Raw genomic sequence first — 23,818 nt, 5'->3', positions numbered from 1 at the left:
CAACCCAGAATACTGTCTAATCTTATTAATAAGTATACTGAGAGCCTGAAGGCATCACGTGTATTGTCCATGAATGTAATGGTGGTGCTTTCTTTTAATATTAAAGAAGTCATAGCTATAAAAAGAGTTAGTCCCATCTCAGTTTTCCAGCACAGCTTATTTATGTTCCTTTGTTGGTGCATAGTACAGTTCCATGGGTTTGTTCACTTTCCAGTACTTCTCACTGACCAGTTCCAAGGAAAAGGACCCATTTAATACCTAGAAGAGAACACCAAAACAGAAATGAACTGTCTGATGGTTTGCAAGGCTATAGAAACAGACTATTTAAAGTGGGGGATTGTGCCAGCTTAAGGGAGTCACCAATAATGTGGCACAAGTTATTAGCTAAACACCAGGTGTTAAAAAGCAGCAATGCAAACTGTTGTGAACTCTTGCTGATCTCACTAAAACAGCACCCAAGAACATTTTTGTAAAGTGAATATAGTTGTAAATAAACTTCAGTTTTTCTCTTTCCTCTCTCTGCAAACAGGGGACTAGTAGATCGTATTTAGACAAAAGCAGAGATGCTTCTGGTGTAAGGGACATCCTCTAGTCATGTTTGAAATAGACTCTTAATGCAAAGCATCTGCTTATCTCTGACTGGTTACTTGGGACATGGAGAAGGCAGACATATTTAATCATTTTTTTGCTTTGGTCGTCACCAGCAAGTGCTCCAGCCACACTGCCCAAGTCACAGAAGGCAAAGGCAGGGACTGGGAGAATGAAGAACTGCCTACTGTAGGAGAAGATCAGGTCTGAGATTGTCTAAGGAGCTTAAAAGTACACATGTCTATGGGACCTTATGAAATGCATGTGTGAGTCCTGAGGGAACTGGTGGATGAAGTTGCCAAGTCATTTTTCCCTTATATTTGAGAAGTCATTGCAGTCTGGTAAAGATCCCACTGAATGGAAAAGGGCAAACATAACACCCGTTTTTAAAAGGGGAGAAAAGTAAGACCCAGGGAGCTACAAACCAGTCAGTCTCATCTCAGTGCCTGGCAAAATCATGGAGCAGTTCCTCCTGGAAATTGTCCTAAGGCACATGGAAAATGAGGAGGTAATTGTTGACAGCCCACATGGCTTTACCAAGGGCAAATCATGTCTGACAAATTTGGTGTCCTTTTATGACAGGGTGACAGCATTGGTGGATAAGGGAAGAGGAACTGACATCATCTGCTTGGACTTGTGCAATAATTGACACTGTCCCACGCAATGTCCTTGTCTCTAAAATGGAGAGGCATGGATTTGATGGATGGACAACTCAGTGGATAAGGAATTGGCTGGATGGTCACACTCAAGAGTTGCAGTTGCACTCAAAGGTCTCTGGGTGGAGACAAGTGACAAGTGGCATTCCTCAGGGGTTGGTATTGTGACTGGCACTGTTTAACATCTTTGTTGGCGACATGGACAGTGGGGTTGAGTGCGCCCTCAGCAAGTTTGCTGATGACACCAGACTGGTGCAGTCAACATGCTGGAAGAATAGGGATGCCATCCAGAAAACCAACCCTGTGCTTAGCTGCATCAAAAGCAGTGTGACCAGCAGGTCAAGGGAAGTGATGCTCCCCTTCTATTCCACTCTTGTGAGACCCCACCTGCAGTACTGTGTTCAGCTCTGCGCCCCCCAACATAAAAAGGATGTGTGCTTGAGTGAATCCAGAGGAGGGCCACAAAGATGCTCAGAGGACTGGATCACCTTTCCTATGGAGACAGACTGATGGAGTTGTTCAGCCTGGAGAAGTGAAGGCTCCAGGGAGACCTTACAGCAGCCTTCCAAGTACCTATAGGGGACCTACAAGTCTGAAGGACTTTTTATAAGAACAACTAGTTAAAGACATGGGGTAATAGCTTAAAACTGAAAAAGTAGATTTAGATCAGGTATTAGGAAGAAGTTCTTTTTTGTGAGGGTGGTGAAGCACTGGAACAGGTTGCCCAGAGAAACTGTGGCTGCCCCATCCTTGGAAATGTTCAACACTAGGTTGGATGGGGCCTTGAGCAACCAGGGGAGTTAGAACTAGATGATCTTTAAGGCCCCTTCCAATCCAAACCATTCTATGGTACAATTTTATGATTAATCATATGACTTACTTTATTCAGATAAATGCCCAGGCTCAGAGATCAATCTAATTGAGATAATGCCTTGTATCTACATTCTGAAGTCAGCAACTGACAAGAGTGGTTCTTCCCTGAGCATACTCAGCTGTTTCATAGTGGAACTGTGGAAGCCTACATGAAAGTGGAGAAATGCCACCTTAAAATAGATGCCTTCTAGTGCTAGAGCTATCTGCTCTTGAAACAAGATTCTCAGATGAAGTAATATTTTTCTCTTAAATTTTAACTCTAAAATAATAGCATAAGTCAGCTTGTAGTTGCTGTCATCACTGCATTTTCCAAAAGTAATTTATATACCTCCTTTTCTACTACCAAAGTTTTTGCTGTACACTTTTTCTTAAAAAAGCAATGTATCTGTGTCTCTAATAAACAATCTGCTGCTATGAATTTTACCCCTAAGCCAAGTGCAGAAAAGTCCAGCTGAGTGGATTTTAATGAGATCTATATCAAAGATATACTGATGCTCAGTGTTACTCTTAGACACAAGTTCTACTCACAGTGAACTGCCCATTGGCAGTAGCAATGTAAATGGTATACTGCTTCTCACTGGCTGTGTCAAGGTTCATCTGGTTTGATTCTCCTTTGCTACGAAGCTCCTCCAAAGCCAATCTTACTGCTAGGTACTTGGACAAGTGATCAACAGTGGCATTGCCTGAGGTCTTGATGTATCTGTCACAACAACCACAAAGATAATCAGACATTTGAGTTGCAGGTATGGGAACAAGACAGCTGGAACACCCCCAGATATTAAGCATCAAGTGTGAAAGGCCTTTAAAGACAGTTTACAAATAAGAATTATAATTGCTTTCACCCCTGACTTGCAAGCAGCTTACCAAATTAAATTGCTCCTAAGTGCCCTTGCATCTTTTTGACACTTCTCCCACAGACCCTCCTGCTCTTTTGTAGAGAAGACAACACTGTCCTGTCATCTGCTCAAAATGAAAAACCTTGTAACAGGTTCTCAAGGGGTTTTGAGAACTACTCACAGCTGCTGAAATCTCATCATAAATACAGTCTGAAGTGTCTGGACAGAAAGCCATGAAAGTGCCAGAGCTATACATGAGACACTCGCTGTGTTAAAGTTACTTATTGTCTCACAATCTGCTCTCACTTCAAGTCTTTCTTCAAGAATTAAAGACTGACACAAATGCTGTAGAGGCCTCTCCCAGAAGCTTGGCTTTTTTTGTGCCTTTCAGCACAACCCCAAGAATTCCCTTGCAATTCCAAACCAAAAAGAAAAGCTGGCTGAGGCTTATAATACATTTAAAGACACTACAGAGATATGTTTCATCATGACAGGACGCCAGGAAGGGACCTGAGGAAAATATGAGACTGCTCATTGCTGTGATACAAAATTTGCAGTCTGTGCTTGGACTAGATCATGAAAAAAAAATGCCAGGAAAAGCTTCCAGCCTACAAAACCACAAATCCTGCTGACACAAAGCTGCTCTGAAAACTGCTGACATGGATAGTTTGTTTATTCCCAAAGAATCTTAGAATAAGTAGAAAGGGGTTGCTACCATCATCCTAGTACCTACTGTGAATTGCAACACTAGAAACTCTTAAAAACATCTTTATTTGCAAACAAAGGCTTAAACCAGATTGTTACTGTATTTTTGATAATCATTGAGCAGTACCATCTACCTGACTTGAAACAGAGAGGAAGAGTGCACATAGTTAAACAGCATTTGGTATGACCAAAAGTAAATAAGATTTTTAAAAGCCCCAAGAAGTGATAGAAAACAAAACCACCAGAAAATAGCAGCATTCATGAAGAGGAATAGAAGACATTTACCTTGTCTGTGCACTGTCATCATTCTCCATGAGGGTCGGATGAGGCCTGAAGACTAATTCAATTTCACTAGCACCATCCATTACAGGGTCTATTGCCACAGTTGTGTTGTTATTGTCCAGTTCTAGCCCAGAATCATCCGATGTTTTGGTTCTCTTATTACTAGGCCCAGCTTCCTGATTGCTGTGTGTTGAGGCATTGCTACAATGTGAACTGTCACCGTTATCTTCTGCACCACTACCATTCTCAATCTGTTGTTTCTTGCCCCTCTGCAACCTAATCAGAAATAGGTAGAAATAAACACTAAGCCAATACAGCGTATGCACAAGCTTCTACAAAGTTTAAACAAAAAAATAAATCCATTCTTACTAAAAAAAAAAAAAAAATCCCAAACTCATAGACAAGATTATAGATTTTTTTGTATCCCTCAAAAATCTTTTAGACATGTTATAGGCATGGGTTTAGACATGTTTTAAGGTAATTTTTAACTTCATATGGTTATTTTTATTTTTTGGTCAATTTCAGACCCTTATTTTCATCTAAATATGAATCCGTATGTGATTAAAAACACAAATGACACCATGCTTCACCACAACATCTGGGGCCTCCTTCACAGCTGGCTCTCTTAGATTTAAATACACACCCAGAATTTCACTACTGTGCGAAAAACACTTATTCCAGCCTTGTGAATTAAGTCAGAACTAAAACATAAGTTCTGGTGTTATGTGCACTTATTTGTATGTAATGATAATATGTTGGAACAGGATTAATTGCATTACAGTTTATTATCTAAAACACAATAGCCATAATTTGGTAAAGCTAAAATGAAATCTGTCTACATCAGGCTGCCACAGAAGTTGCAGAGAGTGATACAAAGGTTTCTATCAGTAGATAAAACATTACAAACTATTTTGGCAGACTTCGAGGAGAGAAATCTCAAGCTATACAGGGAGTGAGGGCAGACTGTATTTTTAGTGTTAAGGTAAACAAGGCTACACATGGACAAATCACATGGATTGCATACCTGTTCATAGCTTGAATCTTTAATCCTTCCTCAATGCTGTGACTTAAAGCTTGCTGGTTATTGTGCTTGCTGATTCTTGCTAGCACTCTCTCCTGATGAGCTTCATATTCATCTCGGCTTGGATAAATTTTACTGATGAGAGCATCAAAATTGGGATCTGGTCTCAATGACCTCTTTGAAACTAGCTTTTTACGACATGTGGGACATTCTTTGTTGCTGGACATGAACAAGAAGGAAGAAAACAATACTAACTCTCCAGCAAGAACAAGTCTGTTCTGACACTGCAGTTCATAGTCAAAGTGCTCATTAACACTGAATATTTATAGTCAATCTGGAATAGGGCTTCTATCTTTTGACAGATCAGGTAGTTACAAAAAAATATTGAAACAAAAACCCCAAAAACCCCAAACACATCTCCATGCTTCTTGGGGGGTTTGTTTGTTTTGTTTTTAAAGTATGTTTAAACAAACTGTATTTAAGAGTTCAAAAGTTCCACTCTGCAAACCAGTTCTTCCCTTAACCCTGTGACTGGATTTTCACCTAGAAAAAATGCATGCCTAGTGGAAATTATATTAAGGCATAGTCTTTCTAGCACTTACAGGACAAAAGAAAGATTAAGGAACCTGTTCTGTAGTTCAAGCACTAACTACTGTGAAAACTAAGAGAGTCTTCTCCTTCCTAACATTTTGTTCCCATTTAACTAAAATGCTAGGTTCACACAATGTTTTTTTCCTGTTAAAGGGAGAGGCCTGAATAGCTGAAACATTGGCATCATTACTTTCTTGTTTCTCTGTAATATATTTTTGCTCATTACTCATCAGAATTTACAGAGGCACAGTAAATTAAGTGCGAACACAAGTAATTGCCATTATCAAGAATAGATGCATCATTGAGTCAGTTACTGTTGGTTACCTCAGAATTCCACTGCTTTTGGGGAAATGTGAACTTGTAACTGAAGAATACTTTTACTTTATCATAAGTTGTTTCAGTACTGAAGTTTGGAAGCAGGAACACAGTTGAAAGGACACATGATTTGGAATTTATTATTAGGAAAAGGAAGAAGAAGGGAAATGGGACTCATTTTTGAAAGAAATGTGTATTTTTTTGTTTTGCTATTACTGGATCTTAAAAAAAAAGAAAAAGAGAAAAGAAAAAAGATAAAAGAGGTTTTTAACTCCTTGCAAGAAAGTTATAGGATGATTTTTCACATGAGGAAACAAACAGATCTGGTCTGCCACAGATAGCTGAACACACAAGAATGAAAATGGAAGGTGTGCTACACATTCAGAAGCTTGCAGGGCACAGGCACATAACCGTTCCACATCAACACCCAGGACTTGATGGATTTCCTTGATCACATTTTCATCTAAAGTGAAATCCCTTTTCTTGTAATAATATTTACATACCCACTCCTGAGGGCTGTAATGATACAGTCAGCACAGAAGCGATGCAAACATTCTTTTGTTGTCATGGTGTTTTTTAACATATCCAAGCAGATGGGACACATCAGTTCACTGTGCAGGCTCCTGGGTGACACAACTATTTCCAAGCCATCAGTGATTGCTTCCTAACATAAAATAAAGTACAAGTTCTTTAATGGAATTTAGTAGCTTTTTCAGAAAGATTGCATGTTTTCCTATTTCTTTAAAGAGAAATACAGTAAAAAAAGAAAAAAAAAAAAAGACATGCACAACCACATCATGCATGCACACACATGCTGCTAAAGAAAGGAAAAGAAACTCCAACAACTTTGTTTTTGGTTGCTTGGTTGGTTTTAATATCACAAGAGAGGTTTTGTTTTGGAAGGATTTTGTTTTTAAATATGGTATAATTTAGAATAGGCAGTTAACACTCCTAAAGGACAATCTTACACATCAAGCTTCAAGTTCTAAAAAGTATCTTAAAAAGCCCCGCCATAAAGGCCAGTTCTTTAGCACATATTACCTGAGGTGTTCTTTGTAACTCATACAAACTGAGCTCCCACGTCTTGCTTAAAGGTTGCGTCCCATTCGTCTGCACGGCTTGAGACATGGCTGGGAAGAAAGAGAGAAATAAGTTGCACACTCCCGTACACTTGGCTAAAGGAGCCAGCTCTCCTGAGCAGGCCTCTCTGGCAAGTGCAGAGTCACAGGAGTCTGTGCCAACAAAGCAGAAACACAGGAGGAGCCCTTGTTCATCCAAGTACCAGGCTCCACTTTGTTACAGATGGCTAACCCTGTGCTCTGTACCACTCCAGAAAAATTAGAGGGAGTCAGTCAGCCATGAACGCTTTGCAAAAAAATCAATTAAGGCAGTTAAACAAAAGTGACACAGAACTGAAGGCCGTAAAATTTGGCTGTGTGATGTGAAAGCTGCAAATGCCACCTGATGTGGAAAACATTCATAAAACATCCACTTACAAATGTGCATGTGGGTCAAACAGGGTCTACTTCCTAACCAAGTGGAAGGTCATGATTATACACAGCAAACTAGCTACACATGTTCACTGGAAGCATGCTATAATGCTTTTCTTTTTCCTCCTGAAAATACATCATCAGGGGTTTCCAATCAGAATTTTAGAGAATTCTAAAAGTCATGTAAAACCTAGCCACTGGGTAATTTTAATCAAGAGCTCCAATTTTACTGCACAGTCCTGCTGGGCTTCAGTTGATGTGTACCTGATTCTCAATGACCTGGGAAGGTGGGGGAGGATGGGGGTGGTGAGAAGTTTTTAAGTTTCAGAAACCCAAATCATACACACATTATCAGGTTTTTTTTGTATCATTTTTTGTATCAGTAGTGGTAGACAGATACTTCTGGTTATTTCTATCTGCACTCAACAGACAACTGATAGACTCCACAACCACTGCTGCAGAATTTGCTCACAGGGAAAGGGGAGGGGACAGTCATCTCCATCTTTCCCTTGAGGCAGGAAAACTTACCCCACACTGTGTGGTATGTTTAAAGAATAAATGTAACCATGTAAGAAGCAAGACTGTAGCTGCAGACATTTCTACTAGGTGGAAAAATCAGAGCGCTTTCTCCCTTTTTACAAGGTTTTTTTGTTGTTGTTGTTTGGTTGTTGTTTTTTTTTTTTAATTAACCTAGGTTTGTATTTTGAGACCATCCAAATCAGCAGCCACATGCAGAATCTACTGGCATCTGCCAGGTACATTATAATCCCCTTTCCAATTCATCAAGTTCTATAGGAAAAGCGTCAAACTCTCTGGAGAACAAGGTTGCTTTATAAGCTTTACTTAATTGTTGAGGGAAAAGCAATAGAAACAGTGCAGCAAAGATTATTATATCTACTTTTACCCAGGCACAGAAACTACGGTTTTCTCACCTTATGAAAAAAGGAGAGGGTAAAGAAGAAAGAACAGCCTGACAAAGTAGCCAAGTCCACTACTGTGTCTAATAAGCAATCAGGGTCTGAAGACGTGTCAAAAGAAATAATTAGGAGATGACAGACTGTCAACTCCAATTTTTACTATATAAATACTGTGCCCTAAAAATGCAGTTTACTTGCCACAAGAAACATATTCCTCTGTGTGGATCAGAAAAGTAGAGATCTCAACTCCCCATTAAAAGTGACAAGCCATCATGACCCACCTGCAGACTGTCAGCTCCCAGTCTGGCCAAGCATTGGGCTGTCCTGTCAGGATTGATGGCATTTTATTTAAATTATTCAGAGGTATGAATTTAATTACGGTATTAAGTGACAAATCTCAGTAAAGAAACAGCACTGAAAAGCATACTAATGGCAAATAAAGGAAACAGTATTTCTGTGTTCTAATTTCCACTATTATTTAAGGTAATTCCAGGCATATAGGAAGTGAAATCCTCCAGGATAAAGATTTTTATTATGCGTTGTTGACAGTCAATTGTTGTAACAGAGGCCCAACATTATTATTCTGTGTCCACACTGGATACTGCTCTTCAGTGTTTTAAAAGCTGACACATTTAATTAACTATCATTCCAACTACTAAAAGAAATTTGTGAAGCTGCTGATCATTCACACCTTTCCCAAAATCTGCTGAAACACATAGTCAAGACTGCAGCAAAGACAACTAAGTCCCACTAAATCCAACCCGCATTAACAGAAAAGCCTGCTCCAAATATTATGTAGCTCTACCACAGTAAAGAGCTCACCTAAGCAGCCCCATAGTAAAGAGATCATCACATGCACAAGTAACTTCTTGCCTAAACTTGCAGGCCTACACTTGCTCACAGAGAAAAGCAGCTCTCCAGGTGCCAGACTGTCAGCAAACCTATCAATCTGGAGAACAAGTGTATTAACACTACCATTTATATTGCAACTTTGCCTACAAGCTTGAGGCTACACTGCAGAACACATGGTATAAGTGTCATGATAAATAATTGATCAACTTTATTCTACAGGCTTCTAATCTGAGATGCCAAGTCCTTCATTCTCACCCTAAGGTCTGCAGTAATACCACTTTAAATTTTTTAAGGAGGAAAACCCTGGTCTGAAAGCTGGACAGATTCACACAATCCCCTTCATCACTAGTAAACACTTCCTCTGCCTCTGGTATGTCCAAAGTCAAAATCTGAGCACCAGTGGAAACACGGTCAATTCAAACATGCTGATCAGATCTTTTCCATTTCCTAAACAAAGATGACCAGATCGCTTCTTCACAAGTCACACATGCTAGCATTAGAAACAGTGTGAAGTCAGGTACCACCTGTGAGCCTTTTCTCATCATTAGGTTTTCGAAAAATCTTCTAACACACACCACAACTTTTTAATTCGCATCAGTTTTTATCTTTATGACTTGTATATACCCTCTGGATATAAGAGGAGAGCAACCAGCCACACAACAGGCTGATATAAGGGGGAGAAGCTACATTCCTGTAGGCAGATCAAACATCTTCCTCTCAGAGTCATTAAGGAGTCCTAGTTGTTGTGATTTATGATATAGCCAGAGGACAGTATTCTAAGGAAACCTGCAATCCTTCAGACTGACTCAGTCTTCAAGGCACAGTAAAACTCTTAAGGACAAACTTAATAATTATAGAGTGCACACATCTGTCACTATCAAAGCAAGAGCTGACTGATATAACCAAAAGAATATATTACAGATCTGAGAGCCAGAAACACTATGAATCTCTTCAGGTTTGATTCCTTGTCACTCCCCAGTTCCAAACAGCATCTAAAAAAAAGGGAAGCAAGCTAACATTCAGTATTTAGTCATGAAACTTGCCTAGTTGTTTAGTGTTATTTATAGAAGAAAACTAGAAGATGAGACAGGGAGACTGCTAAAGATTATCAGAACATGTAAATTTTTATTTCTTTGTACCCAGAATATTTTCGAGTTCTCCACATTGCCAGAATATCAAAACCAAAGTAAAACAAAACTCACCTGTACTGCTTTCAAGGAGCTTCAGAAACTTTTGATCAATATTATATATAAACAAACTTTATCTACAAGTGGAATAGCCCCCTAACTAGAGCTGGGAGATGAGCCCGCCAGCTTCAGTGAAAAGCACCATATAACTTCATTTGAAAATCTTGCTATTTAATTTGCATTTCCTTGTAAAACAGGCTTATGCAATCTTGCTCCTTTTGCTCATCCATCTGCAGACTATTTTGTAAAACAAATTTGAAGACAAGTAGCTGAGGTTTAAAAATGTAACAAAACAGACCTTGTTCCTGAAGCACTGGAAAAGGGAGACAGTTACAGAAGAAAATAACAGTATGAAAGACCCCACCAGAAAAGCCGCTCTGATCTGCCTACTGACTGGGGAATTTATGCCAACAAGTCCTTCCAATGCATTTAAAAAAACCCTCCAGCAGAGCAACATCTGCACTTGTCACACCACATCCACTTTACAAACTCTTATACTGGAATACACTTGATTAATTACTCAAATATAGTCATGAGTCACAGCAGGCTGGGCATTTGGGTGTACCATTCCTGAAACTGGCCAGTAAATACAAATTCCAGCTGGCAAGAAGTACACTTCAGACCACTCAGAGCTGCAGACAGGCTGGCTGCTCTGGCTACAAGGCAGCCAAAGGAGGAGCTCAGCAGCAGCATGTCACTGCTCCTGCTCTTCCCTACTTTACCATTTCAGAGGTTTAAACCACCCTGAAATTCATCGACGTATAATCACTCAGACTTATTTGCCATTTGTGAAATTTTGAGATTTCCTGAGCTCTAGCTTAGAACTTAACCTTGATGGTGGTCCTTCTTTAACCAGGGAGCCAGGACTTTCTACCAGATGCCATCAGAGACCACTCACAACCTGAATTATCCTCCAAAACACTTTGCAGTGCCTATTTTAGCCCAGGCAAAGGCTAAAGAGCAACTGTATGTGTGGTTGTGTTAGCACACCTTGAGATCAAAGAAATGGTGGAATGGCACCAAGCGGCTGGAAGAGATAACCGTAACTATACCACACAGGCACAAGTTCACCCCCCACAGTGGGATAGGGAAGAGAACTGGAAAAAAGCTAAAACGTGTAGGTTGAGTTAAGAACAGTTTAAAAATTAAGGTATAATACCATACTAATACTCCTAATAATAATAATAATGAAAAGGGAAATAACAAAGAGAGAAATAAAATAAAAAAAACCAATAAATAGTATGATAGCCAACACCATTGCTCACCACCTTCTAACCAGGGCCTAGCTCATCCCCAAGAAGCAATCAGCCCGTTCCAGGTAACTCCCCCCAGTTTATATACTGGGCGTGACGTGCTGTGGTATGGAATAACCCTTTGGCTAGTTTGGGTCAGGTGTCCTGTCTCTGCTTCTTCCCAGCTTCCCATGTCCCTCCTCCCTGGCAGAGCATGAGAGACTGAAAAGTCCTTGATTGTGGTAAGCATTACTTAGCAACAACTAAAACATCAGTGTGTTATCAGCATTGTTCTCAAAATAAATCCAAAACACAGCACTGAACCAGCTACTAGGAAGAAAACTAACTCTGTCCCAGCCAAAAACAGGACACTGCTGTTGAGCTCAAAACAGTGTACTGATCTCTGATACTTTCATGAAAAAAAAAAAAAACAAACCAAAAAAAAAAAAAAAAAAAACCCACAAAAAAACCCCGACACCAAAACCCACAAAATAAAAGAAAAAACAACCAACCAACCAAACAAAACCCAAACCACCACAAAAACAAAAGAACCCCACAACCAGACACACACACAAAAAAAAAACAAAAACACCGCAGGATAAAAATTGCACTAGGTTCTTTTAAAAAAAAATTTTTTTTACACAGTATTAAATCCTTAGAAATCAAATTATCTTTATTCCAAGTTTTAAAAGATAAATATTTAGACTTAAACCAGGAAGAGTTTGACCTCTATTTGCCATGCCAAGTTCAACACCACCTTCAACCATTACTTCCCCCCCCACACCCCAAAAGGGATTAGTTCTTTAAATAGGTATCATAGTGCAGTTACTTGGAAACGTAACAGGATTAGAGTTTTACATTTTACTCTCTGATACCTTAAGTAGTACTAAGGACAAATTGCATGTTTTGACAAAGTATTCAATTCAATCATTCAATTTATTCAATTAAAGCATTCTAAAATATAACATCTTGCTGCTTTTACTTTCTTGCTAAGAACATGATTTGAAAATAACTCAAACATTTCTGGATAGACATTATTTGAAAGAATTTATCTTCACTGCAGTTCACTGGCAGCTCAGACTGTACTCCAGTACTAGTTGTTCTAGATTACAACTGGATGTAAAGCAATCTAGTGCTTTTAGTATTCACTCTTTTCTGAAGCTTTTTTCATCTCTGGATCTCAAAATCCCTGGGAGACAGCTGAATCAGGTTCTGGCCTGGAGCTCATTTTGTTCCCAGCTCTGAAATTAACTGCTCAATGATTCTGAACAAGTATGTCACTGCATTTGTCTGTGCCTCCCCATCCTCTTCTGCTTGTTCACTCATACTGCCACCTCTCCTCAAATTGTCTCTCAGCAAGTTTATGTTGCACTCACGGTAATTATATACTGATCTCAAAAGGGGATAAACTTGAGAGAGGAATGTCTTACTGAAGTGTTTTTAGTTCATTCAGCTATCAGTTCTTGTCTTCCCAATATCAAGTTCAATGTCACAACATCCCTTACTGGGAAGGTTTTAACTTCTTTGTATTTGTAAATTGAATTCAGTATTCTACTAGCCATGTGTAAAGTCATCTTCTCTTGACACAATCAGTTAACAGCAATGTTAACAACAAAGTCAAGCTCATTAATTCATGTTCAGAGTTGTAATCAAAACACAGAGCCTCTGTAGTGCAGCTCACCTCCAACATGCAAGGTTCAAGTTGTCAGCCTTACAGCCATCAAGAGATAAGATGTGATTTGGTATCCATCATAATCTCTTACAGTCATTAAAGCCCCATTTAAAATCTTTAGGAGATTGTGCTGTGGACTCATAGCATGAGCCACACATAAAGCAACATAACATAAGCTGCTAAGAACAAAATGAGAAAGCATTTGCCATTACTAAAGACATATGGACAGACAGAATAAAATCCCAAGTGTCAGCCAGCAAAATTCATAGGGGAAACTAATTCTATACTGACAGCATAAAGCCACAGCAAACAAATCACTAATAAGAGGTCACTTCAGAGAAGCTGCAGGATGTCCACTCTTGGAGACAGTCACACTCAACTAGATGTGGTCATGAACAACCTGCTACGATTGACCCTGCTTTTATCAGGAAATTGTATGAAATGATCTCTGGAGATCTCTTTCAACCTAACTATATGGTTATCTCACTATCAGGGACATTTATACTTGGTTTTGCCATATAGAAAGTGACACAGCCAAGAAAAAAAACAGCAACATCAGCCAATAAAGCACTGCCATAATAGAAAGCTGAAGAAACTTGAACAGGACCCTTTCATACTCCACACACTTTTTACAATCTATGTGGCTGAACATTATATGGAGATTGTCCTTAAACACAAAATAAACATCAGAAGGATTCTGGGGTATTACAATGACCACTAGCTTTATGTAAAGTAGAATGGATTTGTTTGAACTGTTTGAAAACAGCAACAAGGGAATTCAACTCCCTAGTCCGTTTTAAAAAATAACCTGCAAGCCTATTTAAGGTGGGAGTTTCCTCCATAAATACATGATATAATCATAGGATCACAGAATAGTTAGGGTTGGAAAGGACCTTGAGATTATCTAGTTCCAACCCCTAAAGCCATTTAAGAAAAAGAACACTTTCTTTAAGTATCTTCTGAGAACTTGTGGAATCAGCAGTGAAAGCCCCAACTAGGTATTTTTGTTTAAATTGGAAAACTAACAAATAAGCCCCAAAACACCATACAAATGTTTTCTGTATGTACATTTAAACTGACCAACAGCAAGCAAAACTGCCTTGTGTTTTGAGCAGCTACTGAAAATCAGGCCTCTTGAGAACTGAAGGTAACTGCCCAAATGTAACACTCGTAGCTGTTAGAATAGAGCTGTAAGTGGTGACAGACTGGTAGTCAGTCTGCAAAGTTATGAACATCTCATACAGATTACAAGATGAATGTTAGCAAGAGAATAGTTCCAGCTACCATCACAGAACACCTAAAAGTATATTCATGGGCTAATTTCAAAATTACCAAGCACTTTATCAGTTAATAGAATCATAGAATAGTTAGGGTTGGAAAAGACCTTAAGATCATCTAGTTCCAAACCCCCTGCCATGGGCAGGGACACCTCACACTAAACCATCTCACCCAAGGCTTCGTCCAACATGGCCTTGAACACTGCCAGGGATGAAGCATTCACAACCTCTCTGGGCAACCCATTCCAGTGCCTCACCACCCTAACAGGAAAGAATTTCCTTCTTATATCCAACCTAAACTTCCCCTGTTTAAGTTTTGACCCGTTACCCCTTGTCCTGTCACTACAGTCCCTAATGAAGAGTCCCTCCCCAGCATCCCTATAGGCCCCCTTCAGATACTGGAAGGCTGCTATGAGGACTCCACGCAGCCTTCTCCAGGCTGAACAGCCCCAACTTCCTCAGCCTGTCTTCATACGGGAGGTGCTCCAGTCCCCTGATCATCCTCGTGGCCCTCCTCTGGACTTGTTCCAACAGTTCCATGTCCTTTTATGCTGAGGACACCAGAACTGTACACAATACTCCAGGTGAGGTCTCACAAGATACTCTATATAACACTCTACAGTAATGCGAGTTCCTTTGGAAACAATCTACTATGTTTAAAAATGAGTGGTTAGCAATGCTTACGCAAAGCCAGTGTTTAAAATATTTCCGCACACATTAACTAGAAGCACAATCAAAGTCAATTAAATGACTATTAAAAGATTCCAAATTAATGTAGGCAATAAAGCTGAAACTTCAAGTAGCAATTACGTGCTTCAGAAGTCAAATCTGATAACAAACAACAAGTATTTAGACCATTCTTTCCATCCTTGTAATACATGCAACAGACACATCCTTGGACTGTATTTATGGCATAGAACCACTGAACTAGAGAAAAAAAAAAAAGAAAAACAACAAAAAAACCCCAAACCCAAACCCCCAAGACCACACAAACCCCAACATTAAAAACAAAACAAAACAAACACACACACACCCTCCCCCCCCCCCCCCCCCAAAAAAAAAACAAAAACAAAAAACCCAAAACAAAAAGCCAAAGCCAGAAACCAACACACCAGGAGGGAGAAGAGACATAGCTACAGCTTGTTACATGCTCCATGAAAGAGATGAAAGGAGCACACCAGCAACACCAGCGCAACAGTGTTGCTGGGAAATAAGGAAAGAATCAGATTTTTGTCAGGGCATCGTCCTGAGCTGGGCTTTGCCAGTGCGCATTTAAAATCATCTGCATCATTACAACCCTACCTAGCACATTCACTCCCCCCCCCCAAAATCCTTACAAATGCCAGCACAGTCCTTCCCAAATACCACAAGGAAAAACAGTATTACCCCTATGTTCTCCTGCAACCACCCAAAGTTTCCAGCACATTGCAGGAAGCCTCTGCTCTTCCACCTCTCTCCAAACATACTGCAAGAGTTAAGAAAATGTCAACCTACAGAAAAATTCCCATCTACCTTCACTGCAGATTCAACTGCTGCCCTTACACACTTCACTGGACAATTGAATGATGGTACAAAAACCACATTTATGATTGCTTGAAGGCTAACATTAAAACCTGTACCTTAGGAAAGCTATTAGGCATGAGACATGCAGTTAAGTATCCTCTCTCCTTTTTTCTCAGGTCCATTTTAAGGGGTTGTGTACTTCGTTCTTAAAGAGGAAACTTGGAAACCCGGTTGTGAGCTAAACAAAATAAACAGAAACCAAGTCTGAATAAAAATGTATGAAAATAAAGAACAGCTGGTACCATCCTGAGGCTATACATGACTGTAAATAATAATGTATATTAATGCATGCAATCTGACTGCAGTGAATATCATGGTGAATTTTTAAATGTGATGAAGCGATTTAAAGCAGGTCTACCCTTTCACTACTTTAAGTCATTCCAGTTTCAGTTACTCTTGAAGGATATGGGTAATGCACACTGAGAAATAGGCATGATGTGATAAACATCCTGACAATCTCATTTTAACAATGTTTGCATTGGTTCCTTGTCATACTATTTTCCTACTTTATTTACAGAATTAAATGAAGAGATTAACAGTCAAATGTTTTAATCAATTAAATCAGCATAGCCTCACTACGCCTGAGAAAACAATTTTGCTAGAACCAGAAAACTAACATTAAAATGAAGCACTTTCAGATGGGTACATCCAACTCCCACGGTATGTTAGATAACTGATCAGCTGGTACAGTGAAGAAGTTACAAAAGCAATAAAGCTATTTGTACACACGAGTGCCAGATTTCCCCACACTAAAGGTTGTGCCAAGGTCTACATTTAAAATACAAATCCATCCTCTTTTGTATGAAAAAATAACATGTTCTCCTTTTCTTCATAATATTGTGTCTCCAAAATGCACACTAGGAGAAGTCGCAAGCATGTATCTCTACAGGCTGTTTGAAAGCAAAGAATCTTCATTTAAGACAGTTTGCCAGATTCTCATTTGCCACTTAAAATTGAGCTTGTATTTCTCAACATGTGAAGTTCATTCAAATCCATTATACAGGTCATCCTAGAAAGAGTCATACTTTTTCCTTTTATCCCATTACTTTCAATAACAAAGCTTTTCATCTAGAAGAGACTCGATTACATGAGATGGTACTTTATGGTAACTCAGCACTGAAGTACATAAAAATAAGGGAAGCTACATTTATTCCCAAAGCAAATATTTCAAAGCTCTGCATTTTCAGATGGCCAAACTGAGGAATACAATTTTGTCAGTCTGTAAAGAGCAGTTAGCAAAGACAGAAAACCTCATTTCTGCCCTAGAACACCAGCAGCCAGGAGGGTGTGAAAACAAGGAAAAAAAAAAAAAAAATTCAAGACCACAGACTCAAAAATGTCCCAAAGCAGCCAATAAAACTGAGGAATGCAGAGAAATCTGAGGCACCGGTGCAGCTTAACAGCCTCAACAGTCAGCAACACTACAGATGGATTTCCAACATGATTGTCCCTCTCAATCACACTACTTCAGAGTTTTTAGTTTTCCATATAACTAGTCCCAAACTCACTTTTTTTTCCACAGTATGCCCCATAAACTCAATAGGCATTTTTCTTCAAAATAAAATAATCCTTCCTTGAAAACCAAGTAACAAAACCTAATGCTGTTATTATGTAACATCCATCAAGCTACTGGACAGATGACAACTGACAGACGGGAAAAAAAAGTACACTAATATTGCTGAAACACACTATCTTGCTAGCACATGGTCTTTTACAATTTCTTCACTGTATTTATTCTCCTAAGGAAGAAAGCATTTTGCCTGGTGCCTTAAGATGTGGGATCTTGCCAATAATTGCCATTCACAATTTACTGGACCTGAAATGAACTGACCCATGGAGTATGGCAGAATTTCCAATCTGGACATCAAGCTGCTCACACTGGCCTTTAGAAACATGTGTGCTATGACCTCATACAAACCATCTGCTATACATATGTACACCTATGGAAGAAGTCAATTAATCTAGTGCTAACAGAAGTGACCAAAGAGAGATATTCTTTCCACTCTGGATGGCAGGAGCATTAAAAAAAAAAAAAAAATAAAAAGTATCAAATGAAACTTTTCATTATACTCAAGGTGGTTTCATTCCAGTGTTAAGAACATTCACATACTTTTGGACATGACAGCAGTACATGATTTTAAGTTGGTGCTTCTCTGTATATTTATAGCAGTGAAGCATATTAGTGTAGAAGCACTGTATGTCCATGTACATTGCTCCTATGTATCTGGTGCTCAAATTTAAATTTATTCTAATGACATTTATATTCCCTGCTAAAGGCATCAGGGGCCTTTTCATGCTACCTCCTGGATCACTCCATTAGTGTTGATAATCTCAGTCCTTAGTGCTCAGCTTCTTATTTACAGTTCTGCATCATACCCTCCCAGACATCTCCTCAGCCATGAAAATTGAATACACAAATTTACTGTCATTTCCAGGGAACTCTCTCTGTATCATGTTAGTTGCTTCCAGATAGTTCAAGAATTCACCTATCTTCCTCTCGCTGTCATACCTGCAAATGCTCAAATTCATCACATTCCAAAACCAGCCTATTCCTAAATTAAAATGCTTAGATTTCTCAGAAGGATTAAGTAGAAAACTTTTCAGGTTTTGGTACAAGAAAGCAAAACAAACAAAAAAAAAAAACAAACCACAAAAACCCAAAACCTCCCACAATCAAAAAACAAAAACCCAAACAAAAAGCATTGCCCACTGTTCTAATGCAACAGGTTGCAAAATTATTTTAATCATTAGAGCTAAAAAATGCTGGCACTTACCCTGACACACTCCCTGTATCTTGTACAAAGCAAGTACTAAAATATGATGAAACATTAATGCCTTCTGCCAAGAGTGAAAACAAAACTGTTACAAGAACAGTAGTTTTCCACTCTTGATGTGGGTCAACAGACCAGGCAAGCACTCGACCTCAAATGTGATAGACCTTCGCCAACAATTCATATAAAAAGTAAACCAGCCATTTCCAAGCTATAATCCAGCCCTCATTACCAAGCCATAATTCAGCCCTGTGAAGTAACAAAATAGGCAGCACTCTGGGGGAGTGAGCAGAATTGCAATTTTCTCTGTTAGTTGTTAAATTTTATGCAAAGGTTTTCATATTATGAAGCATGCTACCACATAGTGCGTGCTGGACTAACCCAGGTGAGCTTCAAAAATTAAGTTCCTAAGCTCTTTAGAGTTAAATCAACTCCAGACTTCACAATTAATAACCAACTGTGAAGGAGAAAAGCAAAACTGCTTTTCTAAAATCCTGCTTAAATTCATTTCAGTACAGTAGGAAGGATAAAACACTTTCGGGAGCAACCAAAAGCAAAAAAAACTGGTAACTAAATACATACAAACAGGCCAGGAATTACGTTAGGATATTTTTAATAAGACTTACTCCCCCCCCCCCCCCCCCTTAAAATTCATTCTCTAGTAGCATGTTTATAGTGCACTGGAACTCACAGTCTGCAGTAAAAGACCACATTCACCTAGATGTGACCATATCAAAATACTCTGTGCCCTGCTGTTGCGCAGTGAACCCCCATGCCACAGAATTATCCTTCAGAACTAGTCCTTTTGTTTTTACAGTACTTTCTTACCCTCACAGCACTGCTGGCACATTTTCTAAAGCTAATCAATATCTCCCTGAAATAAGAGCGGCCAAAAGCAAGAACTGACCACTACAATCAATAAGGTTAAGTTTGACCTTTTCAATACCCCCCATTGTTTACTTTTTAATTTGCCATACATTTTATTAGAAATTTTATGAACATACTTGTACTACTATTCAAGTGATCTTTCCTACCTCCCCTACTGCTGTTACTAGCTCAGTAGCAAAGGTTAGGTCTCTAGAAAACTAGTCTACTTCCAGGTTTTACGTTGGAAATGAGGAGAAACACAGTCCTTGACTGATAACTACTGGTAGGAATCACTTCTATAGCTACAGTTACAGCAGGAAAACAAAACAAAACAAATAATCAAAAAAAACCAACCAAAGGAAACAAATCACACAGCTCTTTTTCTACCCACAGCACAACCCACTGTCAGTGGTGATAATTAAATGCACTAATTCTATTTCACCTCAAGGACTTTGCAGTTTTAATACAACTCACTCATATAAAAAACAAACCTCCTGCCAGAGGTATGTGTAGTCCCAAATATACTGTAAGTTGCGTGTACTGCCACTTTCTTATCCTTCTCTTCAGCATACAACATACTTACTATCCCTCACATTTACTAATATAAATAGGAGTATTCTAATGAATTTATATTGTTGGAGAAATTCTGAATTCAAGAAATATGCTTGGTTTTCAGTTTTTCCAGATGTATGTTAGCCACAAAAACTTCTCACCCACTTACCAGTTATCATAGAGAAGCTAGCCACAACCAATAGTAATATATTTTTTTTTAATGAGAACAAAAGATGGCTTGGTTATTAATCAACAGAAAATAAATGCCCTCCAACCCTTGAGAAATAAGAAGACAGACTCGAGTCATCTCATGATAACTGACTTAATAGCTACGATAAGTATATAGAAACAAAACTGTTAATTTGGCAACCAGACAGCTTTCATCTGAAGCTGGGTGACAGCTAAATACGATTTGTGTTTTAAGGACACTCTCTCAAATAAAACTGTACATTTTGTAAACAGTACTACAGGAGCAATATTTTTATAGCTTAAACCCAGTAATCATCCAAAATAGTTTAATGTTATCCCTGAGTGGTAAAGAGTAAAGAATGGATTAGGTTTTTAATTAGTTAGCAGAATACTACTGCTCCCAGCTGTTCATAGGAAAGCTCTATGATCCAGAAGTGGAGGGTAGGCAGACTGTGATAATTTCTAAAATATTTCTCCACTGTAACAAGTCTAAATCGCTCCATCATACCGAACACTGCTCATTCCTCAGAAAATTAAGAATTTAAGGTCAACTTTAAAGGCCAGTTATTGTCATCAATAAGCAGACCCAAGCTGAGGGTCAACAACATCCCCCCTTCCAATATTTTTCCTCTCTGTTTGCTTCACTATTAAATGGCTGATCTATTCAGGAGAAAGTAGGTGAAGGGGGAAAAAAGGAAGAAAAAAAGTGAAAGTAATCCCTCTACTCTGATACTTCTTTCATGCATGCTCTTTGAACTGGTGCTTCATTAAGACTAGATCCAGTACTCCTGTTAACAAAAATACAGCATGCAGACTTACATCTCATTTCTTGAAGTCCCTTTGCCCCCTTGCTTCCTTCCCCACCTTGCATTCTTTTTGTTAGGCAAGGGAAAGAGAAGCATTTTGAAGAAGCTGAAGAAATTCACATATCCCAACATTTACTCCACATACAAAACTTATGGTTTTCCTACAGGTGCCAACTATATTTCTATTTCATGATAATGCAGCCCTGAAAATGCCAGAAAACTTCTCTAATCACCTAAGATGCCCAACCAAGTCTTTATACTCAACATGTTACCATGCATCACTTTTAAAACACAAAGTATCATTGATAAAGAGAGACCCAAGCAATTTATTCCACTAGCGTATGCATATTATTTCAACCTAAGATATTGCAGGCAGTGTTTTTCTTGGCAGCTGTAGCAGGGCTGGTGTTTCAAAGCTCTGAAGCCAAAGCTCTAAATTTTAGCCACTGAAGAAGTTAAAAAACTCCTTCAATGAAAAATCTGTGTCTCACTATTATTACAAAGCTGAATGCAGAAAATATTGTAAATGACAATTCACAGGGTCAGTAAGGTCTAAAGATATTCTAAACTTACCTACATGCCATCACTGGAAGGGTAAGGTAACAGAGTCAGATCCAGCTGCAAAGCTTGCCACCCAACACGGAGGCTCACACCAACATCTATCCAGTGAAAAGTCCTCCCATCTCCAAGCAATCGACAAAGCTAACCCTTCAAACAAGTATATCTCTTAATGCAAAATATACTGCTTATCAATATCCACTACTTTCAAAGTAAGTGCCTCTGTCTTAGCTGACAAGTTGAATGCTAGCTCTGAGCTTGGCATGATATATTAAAAAGTCAAATTATCTCATTACAAAAGTTTTTAATGAAAACACAGATGAATACAAATGAGAGTACCTCTGCAGGGAACTCCAATGACAAATCGAGTCTTTGTCACCAAATGAATGACACATTTGATTAAAGAATTTTCCCCAAGCAAAAATAATTTTACCCACATACCAGTCACGTTTTCTCAAATGCAAGCAATTTCCTTTAATCCTTAAAAGCCTGCATGCAATGCATAGTTATTACACAGAGCTATAAGGAGCTACACTTCCAAATAAGACTGGATTAAGATTTATCCATACTGAAAATCATCTTTCTCCATTGGCTGTCCTATGGATTTTTAGGGAATAAGACATCTGATCCAATTATTCTACATAGAAGAGGGTCTGAAAAAACAAACAGCTTAACGAAAGCCCCAGGAAGAATACTACTCAGAGTGTGTATTTCATATATACGCTACGCCACGGGATGAGTCCAAGGAAGGCAAATACATGATTCTGATGTATTTGCTACCACTATAGTCAGCTACCACAGACTATAAAAGTTGGCAAGAAACAGGTGTTAAATTCGTATCGGAAGCAGTGACAGCAAGTGTGAAGGAAGAAGACACAGCTACAGTTTCTGACACAGTGCCTTTCTCCACCTGATACCCTGCTGGAAATGATGACATTTTCACAAGAGCAGCCGGGTTGCTCCCAGTACATTTATCAGCATCATGCCCCGCAAATACTGTTCAGCATGGTTATATGCATGGGCTTTAAGAAAAACAAAAGACTGGGAATACAGAGCAATAAATCATATATGACATATTTCAAAATAACGTATTTTAAGCAGGGGCAATTCGTAAAAACAACAATGGCTTGTGGCTCTGTTAATCAGCTCTCCCTTTCAAAGTAAGGCATTTGGCAATGCCTCACTCTTCGGGCTAGTGTTGCGGTATGCGGGTGTGATACGGAGCTTTGTACGCTACCTCTCCGTGTAGCTTCCAGAGTATGTGTGCACACACATTTATCTATATTCCCGCAGCACGCTGGTCCCCAGGGATACCTCAGGGCTTCAGAAGCTCCCCGCAGCTCTGCAGCAACGCCAAAGGCACCAAGCTGAAGGGAGGCAGAAAAGGTCCGGGTCTTTCCCGGGGCCCCACCGTCGGTCCCGGCAGCCCCGCACGGCGGGCGGGGGAGCAGCCTGACAGGGACTCCGGGCGGCCAGAGCCGCCTGACGCAGCGACTGCCCCGCTGGGGTCGGGTGAACCTGACCACGGCTTCTCCTCAGACAGCCCCGCAACCTGGAGAAGAGCCCCCTGCGGAATACCCCCACCCCACCATAACAGCCCCTCCTCCACCTCGCCCGCACCAGGTCGGGCACCGCTCTCCGTACCAGACACCCGTCCGAAGCACCATGCTACAGCGGGCGGCTCCGCACCCTTCCCTGCCCCACTAGGGGGAGAGACCCGGCGGTGGCGACCGCAGCCGGCCCAGCCCAGCCCAGTCCAGTCCAGTCCTCGTCCGTCACCCTGAGCTCACCGCCCGCCGGGCTCCCGCCTCAGGCCGCCGACGTCGCCCTACACAACTCGCTCCCACCGCCCTCTCTCGCCAGCGGTGAGCCGCAGCTCCAGCGGCACAATATGGCGAGCGGCAGCCTCCGCAATGGAGCTCGGGAAATAGAGGGGAGTTACATATTCATGGCCGGGGCTGGGCAGGGGGAGCGCGGATGGAGCTGCCGTGACCGGGCCTCCCAGCTCCCTCCCTTTC

At 39.9% G+C, this 23,818-nt stretch overlaps 2 protein-coding genes across 3 annotated transcripts in view; one reads left to right on the top strand and one right to left on the bottom strand.

Moving 5' to 3' along the window:
- Positions 1–23,818, top strand: part of TRMT1L (tRNA methyltransferase 1 like) — a 340,729-nt gene that overhangs the window by 25,065 nt on the left and 291,846 nt on the right. The window lies entirely within an intron of this gene.
- RNF2 (ring finger protein 2) lies at positions 71–23,818 on the bottom strand. Of its 2 annotated transcripts, XM_061452115.1 has the most exons (8): positions 23,591–23,818; positions 23,038–23,167; positions 6,909–6,997; positions 6,371–6,531; positions 4,965–5,180; positions 3,944–4,216; positions 2,646–2,817; positions 71–258 (listed from the first exon to the last, which is right to left on the bottom strand). In XM_061452115.1, the coding sequence occupies exons 3-8, from the start codon at positions 6,993–6,995 to the stop codon at positions 157–159; spliced, it is 1,011 nt and encodes a 336-aa protein (XP_061308099.1). In that variant the 5' UTR covers positions 6,996–6,997; positions 23,038–23,167; positions 23,591–23,818; the 3' UTR covers positions 71–156. The 2 variants fall into 2 exon arrangements, with proteins under 2 accessions (XP_061308099.1, XP_061308098.1); XM_061452114.1 differs by lacking the exon at positions 23,038–23,167.

This window comes from Pezoporus flaviventris, unplaced genomic scaffold (genome assembly GCF_033815535.1).
Source record: "Pezoporus flaviventris isolate CSIRO_AGI_PZ_B2104156 unplaced genomic scaffold, CSIRO_AGI_Pfla_v1 ptg000013l, whole genome shotgun sequence".
NCBI lineage: Eukaryota > Metazoa > Chordata > Aves > Psittaciformes > Psittacidae > Pezoporus > Pezoporus flaviventris.
Note: the sequence above shows the minus strand (reverse complement) of the source record. Positions and strands in the feature narration are given on the sequence as shown.

What these genes read in the sequence shown, in the direction of transcription:
- RNF2 (XM_061452115.1), bottom strand. Translation starts at nt 6,995, where the DNA reads ATGTCTCAAGCCGTGCAGACGAATGGGACGCAACCTTTAAGCAAGACG. An exon ending in AGTTACAAAGAACACCTCAG is followed by an intron (nt 6,532 to 6,908) that starts GTAATATGTGCT and finishes ATTTTATGTTAG; the next exon opens with GAAGCAATCACTGATGGCTT. An exon ending in GATGACAGTGCACAGACAAG is followed by an intron (nt 2,818 to 3,943) that starts GTAAATGTCTTC and finishes TTGTTGTGACAG; the next exon opens with ATACATCAAGACCTCAGGCA.